Below are 16,753 nucleotides of genomic sequence, written 5' to 3'. Positions count from 1 at the left end.
CCTCTGCTCTGGCATTCTGTATGCATGTCCACACTCTGTCTCTCTTTCCCTTATTACTCTACTGCACTTCTGTTTCCTTGTCTCTCCTCTCGCTGCTTTCACCTTCTGTCTTTTACTCCCTGTTATCTTTCTTTCACTCTCAAGCTTCCATTGCTACCCAGATGCAAGTACAGCAATTTAATCTATAAAGCCACTAAGACAAACTAGGCAAGTCGATCAAGGAGAAATATACTCATTGGTCATTATACTTTGCAAACTGAGGCTACAGCAGATATTTCATCCCCTAAATTTGTTACACTGTAGATTTGTTCTTTATGCCTGACTTAACACTGTCAAGTATAGGTAGGGTATATCTTCTCTACACATAGAAAAAATTTAACTTTCTGCGCTTCCTGTTGAGAAAGCCGGGCTCACCAGAGATAACTGAACCTGGTGAAAAGTCATGAGTCGTGAAGAAGTCAGAATTTGCAAGAAATTCATACTTCCACTTGCCACTAACTTGCCACTTTTTCAGTTCAAATTTTCCTTTATTATAAGTGTAATACTGCCATAATGCGATGTCCAAACTCTTACAGAACAGGCTTTGTCAGAAATTATACATGCTACTAGTCATCATCTGTATTAATAAAATAACAATAGTTCAGTCATCCAACACAGATGGAATAAATTAATTATCATGCAAATGTAGAATATGTATATGGCTTACGTCTCAAAAGGAAACATCAAGCTCAGCATGGCAGGGAGTGCGGAGCGATGATACCAACTTCTCTCTAGGGTAAGGTATATAGAGCCTGCAGGTGGACTCTGGGGTGGAGGTGGGGCTTTTGAAATGTTATATAAACAGCAGCAGTGGCGGCGGCAGCAAGTAATAGCATAGCTTTGAGTGAAAGGCATGGCGGCAGGTGAGCAGAGCACTGACAACTTAAGTACACCACTGTGATTAAAAGGGTGAGTTGGATATATGTTTAAGTGAGAGGAATATACCATGTGAACGGACTTGCAGGCCTCCCTTGATTTGTCAGTTTAGTGCCTTGCCAAATAGCAGCTCAGCACCTTGTTGATGGTCATTAACTTACTTCTCAGACCTGTATTATATGAATTTTATCCAGAACTACAGTATGTTGTCAAAATAAATATGTGCATATGAAAAAGCAGTTTTGTTTTATTTTCCACAGGGCCCAGACCATTGTGTGAAATGCCTTCATTTCAAGGATGGTCCCAATTGTGTTGAAAAGTGTCCCGATGGCCTGCAAGGTGCCAACAGTTTCATCTTCAAGTACGCCGAGGCCAACAATGAATGCCATCCATGCCATGCCAACTGCACTCAGGGGTGAGTGCTGTCAGAACAAGGATTAGTTAAAGATGTCGTGGTCAATGCTCATTATTACTTCAAAAAAGGAAGACACTTCTGTTACTTCAGTCTGTACAAGATGGACGGAACCAAACAGTAGTGATGTCTGGTGTTGTTAAATGTCATCAATAATAAAAATATAAATAAATATATATACATATACAGTTCTACCATTTGTGTCTAACATGGTGTAAGCTTGGAAATTTGAATTCCTCACACAATTTAAGATAATGTCATTACTGTAATCCCTGTTAACGCAGAGAACTGATGAGGGAAGTGATATACATATTGTGTGTGTGTACGTACGTAGGTATGTACGTAGGTATGTGTGTGTGAATGTTCATATTATGTATATTATTATTCCACTTACTTCACATATAACCCTCACCCCAACCCCAGTACTACTTTGTCCTAACTGCAAAATACCAAAGTCAATATTGCAAAGGCATCGACGCAATTAGTGGATTTGCTAGCAGAGGTGAAGTAAATTTGTGCTGAGCTTTAGTATTGAGTTTGGCCAGCTTTAATACGCACATTGGCACCATTGACCAATTGTAAAATGTACTGACAAAGCTTACAAGTAGTCACTACATCACCAAGCTTTCAGCACCACCTATTTCAGAAGAAAAATTCCAAATGGATTTTTCTGTTTTTGCCGCTTTCTGGTTGACCTAACAGAATATTCTCGCTAAATTTTCTCATCCTCTTGTAAGTACATTTGGCTTTCATATGAGTTGTGGTTGAAGAGCTCTCACACAAATTCCTGTTCAGTATCCATGTCCTGCAAACATAAAATTATAATCCGACATCTCGCGAGCCAGGAGGGATAAATAGAAAAGTGAATCAGAAAATGAGATAGAAGAGAGGAAGATTGGAAATGAGAGCAGTCAGTGAAGTCTCTTGCCAATCTCCATTGCTCACTAGCCACTGATCGCTCAATGTAATATTCAACAAGGGTAGGTGAGACAACATTTTGTCTCACAGGGAGTTTTGTCCACAGGGAGTTTATGTCACTTCCTTGGGTGTTATTTCTCCTCTCTTGAGTGACAGCCTCCAGCTCGCTGGAGCATAACAATGTAGTCGTGAATGGAAAACACCAGGCTGACACTTTGTCACAGGTACAGCTTCATAAGCAGGTCCGCCTCTCAAAAAGGCAAGATGAGAGAGGGAGAGCGAAGAGAGACAGACAGATGAAGAGAAAGAGACAGGAAGACAGGAATGAAACCAATATCCCTTACTAAATATTCAGAGGAGACACCAAATTTTTGGAGCTAGTGTCAAATCTGTCAAATGTGGCATATAATGGGAGATCTGAAACTCCAACAAGTCTCTTTTTAAAATGCACTTTTATCAGAAAGCATTTCTTGATTTACCTGAGCTTCCTTTTATTTCTAGGCAGCTCAGGTCTTTATTTTTTATCATTTTAATCTCTTAAGCACTTTGTAACTGTGTTTTGAAAGGTGCTTTATGAATAAAGTAAAAACAAAAAAAAAAAACATAGGAGGACTGGTGCAATTTAAAACATAACACAACTTTTTCATCTTTTTATCTGTCACCCATGTACACACACTGAAACTGAACTCGGGGTCAGTTCAGTGAGTTCTCAGACAAAATAGCTGCTGAAGAGAAACTAGGCTTCAGTTCAGCAGCTGTATTCATAAAGGGTTCAGGTTAAAACATCCAGCTTCCACCAGGCAGTAAAACACATCAAATGCATCACTACTAAAAAATGAAAAAAAAAAAAAAGTAGGGAATATAAATCTTTAAAAACTACATCTTTAATATCTACAATTTCAAATGTTTCATTTATAGTATTTTGCCCTAAACTGTGCATGTTTTATTATTTCCTTGTGCATAATAAATGATGATTTAATGTACATTTTATGATATATTATCATATTGCTGACATGTGAAGGCTGCCAGAGATGTATGCAGAGATACAGTGAGGCTGCATGGAAAATTTAATTTTAGTCAGCTTTATGGGCATCTCACTATTGCAAGTCTATACTCCACATTACTTAGGTTACATTATTGAGTGAGCTAGTGTAGCAAAAGGCTAATGAAGGTAAGTATCCATAGCAAAGAAATGCAATACACTTGTTACAGGTTTAGTTTTTGATTGATTATCAACATGGATACATATTTCTATCATTCAATATGTTACAATTGAAATTGAAACAACCATGAATTTATATAATGCACTGCCAACTGTTATACTGTATGCATCCCGTACCCCATCTTGTTTAACTGGGTTGATAAGAGGATACACACAGGTCCTTGCTGTAACATTACAGGATCTCATCATTTAGAGATATTATGGTGAAATATGAATGTTTGTGTATTTGTTGTTTATTTTTTTTGCTCCGTTTGTTTACCTAGGTGTATTGGACCAAGGCTGCAAGACTGTATTGGCTGGATGGACAGGTACAAAATTACTTTCTGTTGAGTTCCTTTATACTCATCAAAAACACCTCACACAATAAGACACACCATGTACACGAACACACGCACACAGAGGAATCTCAGTAAGCAAAGTCTGTGATTAATGGCTAGCTCTAAGGCCCAAAATCCCTGTGAGTGTCCTTAATGCCTCTCTGTACATGCATGCTTGTGTGTGTGTGTGTGTGTGTTTTTATGTTTGTGCACAAGCAATTTGCCTGGTTCTTGATCAATTGATAGCGCTTTTGCTTTTGTTCTGAGGCCGAGGGCGAGAAAAAGGAACACAATGCTGCTAACAGTTTATAGCAAATGGATTCAAGATTTCATAAGAGAAACTGTTTGGCATCAGGTGGCGCTGAGAATTGTTAGGCGTCGTTTGGGGGATGATTAAAAAAACAACAACAAAATGTGCGTCTGGATATCTACAACACTGCCACCAAATAGAACAAAGACATACAGGACAGGACAAGAATGCTAAAAGACAATGTATGGCTTTATACTAAGTCTGGAGAAAATGAAAATGCATTTAGACTGTCTGCAGTAGCGGTGGAGCAGGAGGCAACAATAATGGCTGCTTGTAAAAAAGAAGTCATACTGTTACAGTAGAAAGACAGACAAACTGACATCATAAATCAAAGCCACATAGATTTGTTTCTTTGTTTGGGGTACTTAGTGATCAATATTCGGTTTCTTAAACCTTTTACCACAATTATTACGATAGATGGTGAAGGAGATACCATCTAAAAAATCCACGCCCCCTTAAGAGAACTGATCAAAATCTACACCTTTTCTCCTGAAAAAGTATTTTCCTGCAGCAGGTGGGGAGAATGTAACTATCAGCTGACCTGGTGAGCGGATCAGCCCTTATCACATCTCTGATAGCAGTGGCTTGGATACAGTAGACCTCTGGCTAACCTCAGGTTTAGCTGCCTGCTCTGAGCTGCCACACATCTTGTAAATCTGCTAGGTGTTTGAGGTATTGGCTTTTGAGCATGTCTGTGAGTGGCTTATCAGAAACACCTGATTACACTAAGCCTTTAAAGGCCATCGTTCCACCTGGTATTACCATATATATTGTGTTAGGGATTGTGTGCGTATCTGATTAAGATGGATTAATCTGTCACTTACTCATGTAACGTAATATTAGTCTGATAATATTTCACAATACCTCATCTAACATGGTTCCATACCATGTAATCAGAATTGCCTATTTATCTCAGTATTCGCTGGTTGGCTTCTTGCATATGATTACTATTTTTGTACTATTTATTTTTTTGCTTTTCTGATGTTTGTAATGGTAGAGAAACATTGCATTTAATGTGGTCAAATGCATCTCTGACCATGTGCAAAGGTGGCTTGTTGGGCAATCTTTAGAACTGTATGTCTTGAGTGCATTTACGGCACAGCTGGATTTTATCAAATCACTCAAGGGACCTGTTAATGTTAGCTGGAAAGACCACGTAAGTGGAGCGTGCAGATTAGACATCTAAAGTGGATCTTGATGCTGAAATGACATTTGGTCATGCGTCAAATCCTCTGTGGCGTTTCTTGCTGATTGATATGTCCCTATTTGTGGCACACTGGCCTTTAGTGGTCCTTTTGCTTAAGCCATTATGGAAGATTACGAGATATTGACTCATGCTCATCATACTTTATTTATGTGCTCTGAAATGGATTCCTGGATTACTAAATGATTTTGACATACTGTTGCAGAAACAGCCATTGTGACCATGTGAATCAGGACTTTTTTTGTGTGTGACATTTGCGGGTCAGCATTGTTTGATTTGTTATATTCACAATTACCATTGGATTTATTTGTTTTTCTAAAAAGAGACATAGTGAAATATAGACTCCACACATTTTTTCATTTGTCAATTATTAAACAAAAGAGATAACGTATTAATTTATTTTGAGAGGGTGTTGGTGGCTGCTAAGGTAAGCCATCCCTCTCCTGGCTCTAACTTCATAATAACGGACAGATATGAGAGTCATATCGATCTTTTCATATAAAGGTATGTTCAGGCAGAAACCAAAGCAAAATGTTTGCATATATCCACACCGCTCTGGGCAGTTTAATCTTGTCTTTCCATCGACTTTGTATGCAATCATGGTGCCTCTAAAATTGACTTCTGTCTAAACACCCTCTTAAGTAGAAGGAAGGAAATTGTCACTACTCTTTGGTAGACAATCTATGTAATGGTGACACTGTTTCTAAATTACCTCAAACAAAATTTTAAGAATGTTTACTGCAATTTCTGGTGTATATATATATATATAGGTATAGGTACCAACATGTCTGCAATAAGCTAATAATGGCCATATTTGCCTGGCTAATTTATTGGGCAGGCTCTAGTTCTCACCGGCTCTTTATAACCGCATGTTTAAGTCCCCAAACTAGGGGTTATCTCCCTGTGCATGCCAAAAAGAGATTAGGGGGAGATAGTTCTTCACTTGCCATGAAGATGGCTGGCTGTGATAACATTTTATAGGGTGTATCCTTTCAGTACAATCCTGAATAACAGCCTTTTTTTTTACTGATTTAGGGGAGAGCTTGAGTATGCCCTGACCAAATTAGGTTCTTTCATTACAGCAAAAAAGGGAGTGTGGGCTGGAATACTGGGAAACCATCTCTTCCACCTCATTTCTGCAGCAAATCTGTAGACAGTTTGGGCAGCATATCAGGAAAATTATTGAGAGGCTTGATTTCACATGACAGCATTGGTGTGGTGCTGAGAATTCACTTCGATGGCTATTTCCATTTTTTTTTTTTTTTTTTTTTTATCTCAGCCTCAGTTTTAATGAGAGGGTATGGAGGGATATTTGTTACCAGTTGAAGCTTAGTGGAAAAATAGACAAAAACTGAAGGTGAAGAGGTTTTTTAAGGATCGCCCACATAAGCATATACTGTAGGGACATGTTTGTTTATTTGCTTGTTTGTTTCGTGTGTGTGTGTGTGTGCGCACATGGCGGTGTAAGAGTGATGCCAACTGCTATGTTTTTGTCCTTCTCCTCCCTGCTCCTACTCAACCTATTCAACCTGTCTGCCCCGCCCCCCTTCTGTCATTGTCTCTGTCCTCCTGGTGATAATGTTTCATGCATTCTCATCGCCTGCATCCTCTTCTGTCTTCATCATTCACTCATTTACCTCCTTCTTTCCACTTTCTTGTCCTAAGAACCCCTCTGATCGCAGCGGGGGTGATCGGTGGCCTCTTCATGGTGGTGATCATGGGGCTGAGCGTAGCGGTGTCTGTGCGCCGGAAGAACATTAAGAAGAAGAGAGCCCTTCGTCGCTTCCTGGAGACAGAGGTGAGCAGGAAAGTAGATGAAAAACAGATAAACGGAGAAAGGAGTAATTGCTGCTTGTAGCACTGGAAGATCATGTTGGCAGGAGGCTGTGCATGACTGAGACAAAACATAATACATAAGAGACAGATGTACACCTACTACTGCTTACTACTACTACTTATCTTACTTTGGCATAAATGAGTCTTTACTGCATTACTGTGAAGGAGTTCTGGGAAATCTGTAAGACATACAGTATAAATATAACCTTGCCATAACCTTGGGTTTAGAGATTTGAAAGCATTGGAAGCATATGAGAAATACAGTATGAGATGCAAAATTGAAGGCAAATTAGTGAAAAGGGTATTCTTATTGTAGATTTTCTCATTAAAAGAGGAGCAAAATTATCTTCAGCACATGATTGACAGCTTTTAGTCGAAGTCTCTCATTCATTTCTGAAGAAAAAAAAAAGATCAAAACATAGGAAATGCCTGAAGACTTTTGTCTGACTTTGTACGTCTACATTGTTGAACGCATATGTGTGCGCTTTCAAGTCTGTGTACATTTGTGGATGCGTGTGTGTGCGTGTGTGTGTGAAGTCTGACTGAAAGAGAGAGAAAAGATGGAGACATCTTTTCTCTCTCTTTCAGTCTTTCAGATTTCTCATGTCTCCAGACGGAGACTGCGGAGGTAGAAAAGTGTCAGAAACCCAGAGGTTCAGGTGTTGATTTTGTCATAGTATACTGGAGGGGACACTTCTGTTAGGAAAAGGTAAAGGAGCATACAATTAGCAGAGAAGAAAGCACTCTTCCCCTCTGTTAGAAACACGAAGAGTACATCATTTAATGCACTTGTGTGTCTATAGTGAGAATAAGTTTGTTTTACTGTTTTCTCACTCTTCAGAGCACAGTATCAAGTATCAGTGACGCTTCTAATGACAAAATAGCACTAATATGGCATATTATCATGCACATATTCCTCTCACATGGCTGACACTTATACTCTCTCTCTTGAGTACTTGTAATCTTCTCTTTTTTCTTGGTTACATAGACAAATCACAGTCCTGGCTACACTAATGTTCAATATATTACAGAGGCATGCTTCTACCACATTATATGGCTAATAAAGAATACTTAGGATATACACCTGCATGAGAAATAAGTCTGCTGTCAATCTTAATGACGGCATAATAAAATGTGCCACCAACAATGTTAAAAGTTAACTGAATGCCTAAACTGAAAGTATTTAATACATTTAAGAAACATATTTTTCTGAGAGCGATCCGAAGATGTAGGCGGAAGTTTACAAACCTCTACTACATGCATCGCACTAATAAACCTACACACAACACTCCTGTGGTCTATGTAAAGCATTTCAGTTTTCTAAATGCTTTTCATCCAATACAGCAAAGTTTTTGTGTATGTGTTCAACTATATGTGAGAAAAATATCTTAACAGTCACACTTTTATGAGCAACCATGGCAGCTTAAACAATCAAACCCAAGCTTACTGGGCTGTGCTGTTACAAGCTGCACCAAAGGTAGAAGCAAATGTCAACTTTAGGAATGAATGCAAAGTTCACAAGCCTGTGCTCCATGAAATCTTCAAAGATTTCAAAATAAAGATTCCAAATGAAATTCTCATGCTCTGAATGAAACTATACTGTCTGCATCTGTTTTCTGGCCTTGAAGAGGAGAATTCTACTTTTTTTCAGATGTTTCACATTTCTATTAAATTGTGTTTTCCATCTTATTCCACTGCAAATCATGTACTGGAGGTTTGTTGATTGCTTATAATACCAAATGAAGTGTGAAAACTTGCCAGCGAGGGTTAAGACACTGCACAGCACTGTGACCTCCATCCTGTGGAGATCAGTCAAAAGTAGTAACATTAAAGTAAATTGTATCTGTCAAAGTCTTTGTGATAACCAAGGCCACGCAGACTATTGAACAGTGCCTTCATTCATGAGTGTGGGGACACTTGCCAATCACCAATCCAACCATACAAGCTTTCACTGTGAAAATGCTGTACTGTATGTCAAACAGTGGTCAGTAGCTATTTTTTCATGTTTTTTTGTGTTCTATCTTTGTCTTTTTAACCATTTCTAATAAACAGAGCAGCATGTCTGAGTGTTTACTCATCATTCTGTTGTCTCACAGTTGTTATTGTGAGATATGTTTCAACTGTAGCATGGTAACATAACTGAATGGCTTGTGTAACTATGCATCATTCAGTGTTTCAGCACCACATTGTAGAGTGACAAGGTGGACAGCTCCACTGTGCTTTACACAGCCTCAACATATTCAGCACCACTAATGCTGAACAGCTCCCTGCACGGTGGAATAGCATACAGTACTTGTTTGTGTGCATGTGTGTGTGAATATAAATGGTCATTTTTAAGACATCTGTGTTTTCTTGTTTGTGTGTGTGTATATGTGCGTCACCCACCCACCCTCTTGTCCTTCTTGTTTCCACCCTGCAGAAGCTGATTTGTTGTTCAATTTAAATGAGGAATGGCTATTGTTTTTAATCAAATGGTAACCATGAGCCAGAGGGACAGAAGCTGCCGACCCACAGCCAGGCTGATTTACACTCTCTCTCTGTTTTTCCTCTCTCTGCCCGCCCTCCCTCTCTCTAATCTTCCACCCTTTTCCTAATTCTCCTTATATTGCTCCCTCTCTTACGCTTTTGCATCCTCTTGACTAATTCCGCCGCTCGCTTCTTCATCGCTGTCTTGTTGTTGTTTTTTTCTGCTACAGTTCCTCTCCCACTCCACATCCTCCTCCCTCACTCCCTCCCCTCGTATAATCTTTCTCATTCTCTTGCTATTTCATCCGTTTGTTCCTCCACTTGAGAAGTAATGAGACAACAAAAGTGTCAACTCCTTTTCAGATTCTGCAATTATCCACCTCACCCTCCTCTTTCTCTCTCTGCATCTTCCTCCTCTGTTCACATATTAAATATCTCATTTGTGATATTGAAATACTCCAAAATGCCATTCTAACCCTGCTGTCATCCTAAGTACTGGACAGTGACTGTAATTACTGGTTGTGACTAGGTATTTTGCAGAAAAAAGCTTCATTATTAAGGTTGTTATTATTATTATTTTATAAAATACATGGTAATATTAACAGGTTTCTAAGTAATCACAACTTCAACTAGACACAGTAATGGCATTTCAAATTACACTATAACACAAATTATTCTTATTTTGAAGAAGTACTTATTTTCAGTCATCATTTCAAGTAACCTGAAATTATAATTCTCAATAAAAGCTTCACAGTATGACTTCCTGGAAATGAGGTCAGAGTTTTTTAGTAAGAGTTTCTCTTTTTTGCCATCCTAAATGTGGGGTATGTAAGATGGCACCATCTACAGTAAAAGGGGTTATTAAATGTACCTGGACTTTAAAAAGCTACAGTGTTACTTACTTTTTAATTACTAATTACTCGACAATATGAGAAATATCAGATATTTCAACTGTCTCTCAGTCTCCACCCATAATTACTTATGACTCGTTGGTGGGCGACTGCATGACAAAATAATTCATTTTTCTGTGACCCTGTCTTACACGCTTTACTGACTGAATGTCTTCTGTGTTACTGGATGTGATTTTAGCTGGTGGAGCCTTTAACACCCAGTGGAACAGCACCCAACCAAGCCCAGCTTCGCATTCTGAAAGAGACAGAACTCAAAAGGGTGAAGATCCTCGGTTCTGGGGCCTTCGGGACTGTTTACAAGGTAAAACACACACAAAAATCAAACATTAATAATAACAGTTTGCATGTATTTCAGTTGCATTGTGTCTGTGTTGGATCCTTGCCACATTAACTAATATACTTCTAAATTTGATATGATGTGAGACCTTTGAATAAGAGGAAGACAAGAGAGACAGATTGCAGGATCATTAATGACAGGAAATGAGATGGAAGGCTGGAGGCGGGAGATGAAAAGAATAAGTAATAGCAGACATTGAGACCCCTGGGGTTACAGTGAAATAAGAGGTAGCTGAGGTCACAAGCAGTGTGATGATAGGTTGGGGAGAGGTTAAGACAGACAAAGCTGGAATAAGAAAGAATGGACTCTCTCTCACTGAAAGCATCATTGGTCATTTTGTAGATCCATCCATTCACATTATAGCACATTTCTGGGTCAGAGTTATGGTAGCAGAATGACAGATGTCATTTTCTAAAAAAACATCTTGCGCAATCCCCTGTGGAATCTCCAGGCACCTCTTGGCAGTGTTTATGGTGCCCAGGAGGCATCAAAGAGGCACTGGGTAACTACGGTAAATCTCCTCACTGGATCCTCTCAGAGTTGAGGAACAGTGGAGTGATGCTGAGATCAGCCCAGCCAGTCAGCAGAAAAACCTCACATCAGCAGCATGATTACATGTTCTTATTATTTCAGGGACATGTCAGAGGTCATTCAGATTGACTTGAAAATTTAGAGCTATGCTTTGTGGCTCAGCTCTCTGTACACCATAATACTTAAATATAAATCCCACATTAAACAAGGACGCAGGTGTAGTGCCTGCAGGCCAAACAGCTCAAAAAAGATGATGGACAGGTGAAACGATGCAGAGGAGAGTTAGTTAATAAAAACTTAACTTACACCTATCCCCCATGTCTATTAAATGATAGTGGGGCCATATGATGTAGCAATGTACCAACAAAAGGCAGTGAAGAAGAAAACTGCTAGCTGATGTAAACATGTAAGGTTTCAAAAATAATTTTAAAATCTTCTTTGTGAATGTTTCATGAAGACTAAAACACATTTTAGGCCTTAAAGATACACAAACTGGATTTTGGTGAGAAACACTGAATGTAAACTATATTTGATTACTTCTCATGGTACCATTAACCGGTACTGGCTCAATTTCTCGATGTGAAGAGAATAATGCCCTTATAGGTTGTTTACCAGCATGTTACGCTGAGCTGCATTACAATCTGGTTTAAATTGGACAGTGTATTTTTTTCATATACGCAATTTGATATTGTTATAAACTGAAAATATTTTCCATTGTTTTCTAAGCAGAAATTATTGAAGCTTGAGCAAAAAGGGAAAATGTGTTTTTGGACATTTGGAAATAGACCATAAAAACAGAGCAATCTCCTTTTGGGGCGACTGTAGCATCCCATTTAGGTTTAATTAGCAACATAGTGATGAGGTTTTCACTCAAGGTACTGTAGCAATCAATATGTCTGAAATATTGCTGAAATACCTAAGGGTTTACAAACTTAAAACCACTTAACTATGGAATAAATGCACAATATTACATGCTGTAAGTGTAGTTAATTTGAAAAGTAAGATTCACTCTGCTGAATAATAATCATCTATACACGTGCAGGTAGAGTGAGTGTATCAAACAAAAGGGATCACATTGAAATTACAGCTTTGATAGGACAGGTGTTTTAACTTTATTAGTGGGGGTTTTGGGCCTCCTGTCACTGGAGATATGTAGTCACATCAGGGCTGAACAAAGGTGGAAGACATTTGAAGCATTTTGAAAAGTTGAGAGGCACTTGAATCATCTCCTCTTTTAAATGCTTTGACCAATTTGGCAGCTGCTAAATCACTTTAATCCCACCTGAAATTAGATACTTCAAAATGATTAAATAGTTTTACCCAAGTCTCTTTGAAGGACAAAATAACCTTTACTCATACAGCAGGCATTACATCCCCATACTTCACCAGTGAGAATATGGAAGGTAGTTATTTGAAAGGAGAATAAGAAGAATAGGAGGGTGAAAACTCATCAATTTACTGATGGAGATTCCTCCTGTTCAAATCTATAACTTCTTTCTTTTAATAATGAGTGGGGGTTTTGTGACTTTATCTTCACTATAATGACTCATGGTCTGTTTATTTCTTTAGGGTATTTGGGTCCCAGAGGGTGAAACGGTGAAGATTCCTGTAGCCATTAAAATCCTAAATGAAGCCACAGGACCCAAGGCTAACGTGGAGTTCATGGACGTGAGTATCTTGAAAACAAAAAAGAATCCATTGCAGTTAATTGTATTTTATGCTGCTAGGTTTCTATCAGCTTAAACCTGACAATCATTCTCTACAGTTCAAACTCAATTTTTACATAAGTAAGCTGGTTTCTCAATGTATATTTTATCATATAGAAGTATTTCATGATCATACATCATATAACTGCCAGGCTGCTGTCAGAATATGACTGTCTCAAAAATTTTAGCTAATAAAGTTAAAAGCTTAATTTCACCAAGTGATTGAAACCACTTTTCACAACTTACACATCCACTCCATTGGTGAAATTAAGCTATTAAGTACTACACTTCGATTACATAGAGACCAGAAAAGAAACCATCAGAGGCCCCTAGGACCCTTATATATACACATACACACACATACACCATGCCACAGGCTCCCAAGCACAGTGCACATGGCCCCATTTATAAAACATTCACAGCCTCAGCTCATTTCAAAAAGAAAAGTGAAAAAAATCTAAATTATTACCCCATGATGATGCAATGCAGATGAAATAACTCCCATCAACACACGTACAGATGCAAACCCAGGCACACACACATCGACCCAATTGCACTCATGTTTTGCACTTAGTTTGACAGTCTGAGAGGAAGAATTTTGGAGTGTTAGCATTTCTATTTTTATCATGTCTTTGATGAATAACCTACGTGTGTTACTGTATATTTTATGCTCGGTGTGCTTTGAGTCCTTGTTTGACAATCAGAAGGGAGACACAACAAGGTTATATGTGGTCATAGTATATACAGAGGGAGAGGTACAATAAAGTAGGGTATAAACCATGCATATTCATGTATTAGAAAAAAAAACATGCATTTACATACATTTCCTGATATGTACACGGCTCCATGTATGCATACCATGACACAAAGCCAGCCCTTCGCCCCCAGCCTTCATTCAACACTCACTGAGATGGGTTGTGTGACAAAGCTGCATGTAGCAAATGAGCTTTTATTAACATAGCATGCTGGATATCCTTTCACTGTGGTTGTTGTGTGCTAACCAGTCAATATGAAGGGGAAATAATAAAATTCACCTATATTTGAATGATTTAAAGTTCACCCAGGCAGTGGAGGAGTGGACTTTTAAACAAATTGTGTGTAACAAGGAAGCAGCAGCAGGAGGAGAGAGAAATCTAACTGAAACATAACTCTATTTTGAGATATACAATTTACTAGAAGATGCATTTACATAAAGTGGAAGAAAATACATTTACATACCCAAACATAATAACAGTGGAAGAGTCCAGTCCAATTTTGTTGATGTTTGCTTTATTCATTTCGTTTGCCTCCCAGTAAAATCGTTAAGGCTCCATCTTATTTTCCAATGGTACCTCACTTCACAGTCATCCATTTCCACAGTCTTCTTCTATTGACTCCAGAGCAGCTAGGGGCTCAGCTTTTGCTCAAGGGAACATCAGTGGTAGTTACAGAAGGGGAGGAGAGCGCCATTCATTTACTTTACCCATCCATATTTTCTCAGCCCGTCTGGGAATTCTGACTGCTGACCTTCTCGCTGCAGGCCACACTCACTTGCCACTGACTGTTTAAAGAATGTCACTGAGGATTGATCGTCTTTGTGTGTGTATGCGTGTGTGTGAATATGTTTCCCAGTGGATGGAGTTTTTCCAGTCTCTCTTATTATGCCCTTGTCTCTGATACTCACCTGTGTTCCTTATCTTTTGAGGGTTCCGAAGAGGGAAGCTCATCCTTTTAAACAGCAATCAAATCATAGTATCACATTGAGTCAAATGGGCGTGTTTAGCCCCGCAACGAAATTACAACACATTACATTACAACTCCCTGCTACCAGGGCCTAGCAAGAGGACAGGGTGTCAATATCGTGCAAGACTGTCACACATTTATATGTATGCCTGTGTGTTTGAGTGTGTGTGCTTGTGTGTAATCGTAATAGTGGCTACAGGCAGACAGGGTGCACTATGTTATTCCTGCTGAAGGCCAAACTACTGCTCAAGGCTTGTTTTCACTGAAGCAGGATATACTCTTATGGTTTGTCCTTGGAAATTGTATTCAGTAATGCTGTTTCCCTTGTTCATGAAAATGATAATATTCTGTTCTTTTCATTAAGGTTTTGCTTAGTTTTTACTCTCTGTTAGTGTCAAACAGACTAGAGCAACAAAAAAAATACATGCATAGATACAACACATTTATAAAACTATAATTAACTTTGCAAAGTGCTTCTTAAGACAAAGTTACACAGTGCCTCAGAAAAACAGTTACAACAATACCTACACTTCCTGAGGAAAAAATATCACTCCCATTGAGTTTTTTCACAGTTTGAAAGTATTTGAAAATAACCTCAAACTAAGGCAAACAACGAAACGTTGTTTGCATATTTAATGTGATTACTAAAGAAAACTGAACACATCTCTTTGTGTTTAGGTTGTTAAAGCGAATGGGGTGACTACTTTTCCCAATACTGCAATTGGCGGATTTTAATTTTAATATAACTTTGAACACATGCAAACACCTCATTTCTTTTTAACTTTATAGAAATTTACTTTAACGAGAGTTTTTTTTTTTTTTTTTTTTTTTAAATCCTCTTTCATTATGTTTTAATTTGACTTTGTTCAACAGCAAAATGAGAAATAATCAGCGGGGAATGAAATGAAATCTGAAGGCACTGTACTAAAAAGCACAACAGTTATGGTCTTTTATGCTTTAGGTTATCTTAGCTCGAAAGTTACGTTTCCAGAGGCTAAAGAAATGTTGAAGAACTATCTTTTTCCTCAGTGTATTTTTAGCCAAGTATCCACATTGGGCTATCTAAACAGATTATTACTAAACATACACACACACAGTCTTCTTCTTTCTCTCTTACAATACATATCTATACACCCATATATGTACACACAAACAGTAGAAACATACCCCCTACTTGATTTCTTTATAATTTATCAGCCTATCAGCATAATTCCAAACAGCATACGTTTTTCAAGCAGTATAAGATAAGGATTCAGACAAATCAAATTAAATGGAACAGAGTTTGATTAAATCTTAACTATACCTAAAAGGCTGAGTGCTGTGTAGTCAATAGTTCTGTTAGTTGTTTACTTAGAGCCCCTTTCAGACATGCACCCCTTTACGCTCCATCTGATAGCAATTTAACATGTCTCGTGTCTGAATAAGTGCCAGACAGTTTTACGTGAAAGTCACAATGGCAATCTTAACATTTCTATATCACTCTTAACATGGTATAAGTCTGAATAGAATGCTGCCAGACTAATGTGAAGGCTGTAGCAGTATAAGGTAAAATATACCCAGAGAGAGATTAAATGCATCTTGTTCAGCTTTCTAAAAACACTGCAGTACATTTCTCAATCTTAATTATGCACAAAGAAAATACATCAGTTTAATAAACTATGAAACACTGTGAAAGAGCCTTTTTTAAGTTGTTGAGGAGATTCCTTTCATATCAGTCTATAAAAACAAATTTCCCCTTGTGGTGCAACAGCGGTACAAGAAGTTAAAAAACCCCTTGTACAACCACAAAAATAGTATCTCACAGGTCTTAGAATGCCATGTCACAGTGACAGTTGAACCCTAGAATCATCCTTTAAACATATGTTTACTTAAACGGCAGTCAAACAGCAGGCAGACAGAAAGACCTGGTCTCTCACAGACATGGAGTCTGATTTACCATCACCGTT

At 38.3% G+C, this 16,753-nt stretch overlaps 1 protein-coding gene across 1 annotated transcript in view; it reads left to right on the top strand.

The window, feature by feature from the left end:
* The window catches only part of LOC137192539 (receptor tyrosine-protein kinase erbB-4-like), a 351,735-nt gene that overhangs the window by 272,451 nt on the left and 62,531 nt on the right, over positions 1-16,753 (top strand). Inside the window, exons 15-19 of the mRNA XM_067603312.1 lie at positions 1,176-1,330; positions 3,731-3,775; positions 6,964-7,096; positions 10,690-10,812; positions 12,949-13,047. Coding sequence (XP_067459413.1) covers positions 1,176-1,330; positions 3,731-3,775; positions 6,964-7,096; positions 10,690-10,812; positions 12,949-13,047 — 555 coding nt within the window. The remainder of the gene's footprint in view (positions 1-1,175; positions 1,331-3,730; positions 3,776-6,963; positions 7,097-10,689; positions 10,813-12,948; positions 13,048-16,753) is intronic.

This window comes from Thunnus thynnus, chromosome 11 (assembly GCF_963924715.1).
Source record: "Thunnus thynnus chromosome 11, fThuThy2.1, whole genome shotgun sequence".
Classification (NCBI taxonomy): domain Eukaryota; kingdom Metazoa; phylum Chordata; class Actinopteri; order Scombriformes; family Scombridae; genus Thunnus; species Thunnus thynnus.
The sequence above is the reverse complement of the archived record's forward strand: the minus strand, read 5'-3'. Positions and strand labels throughout refer to the sequence as shown.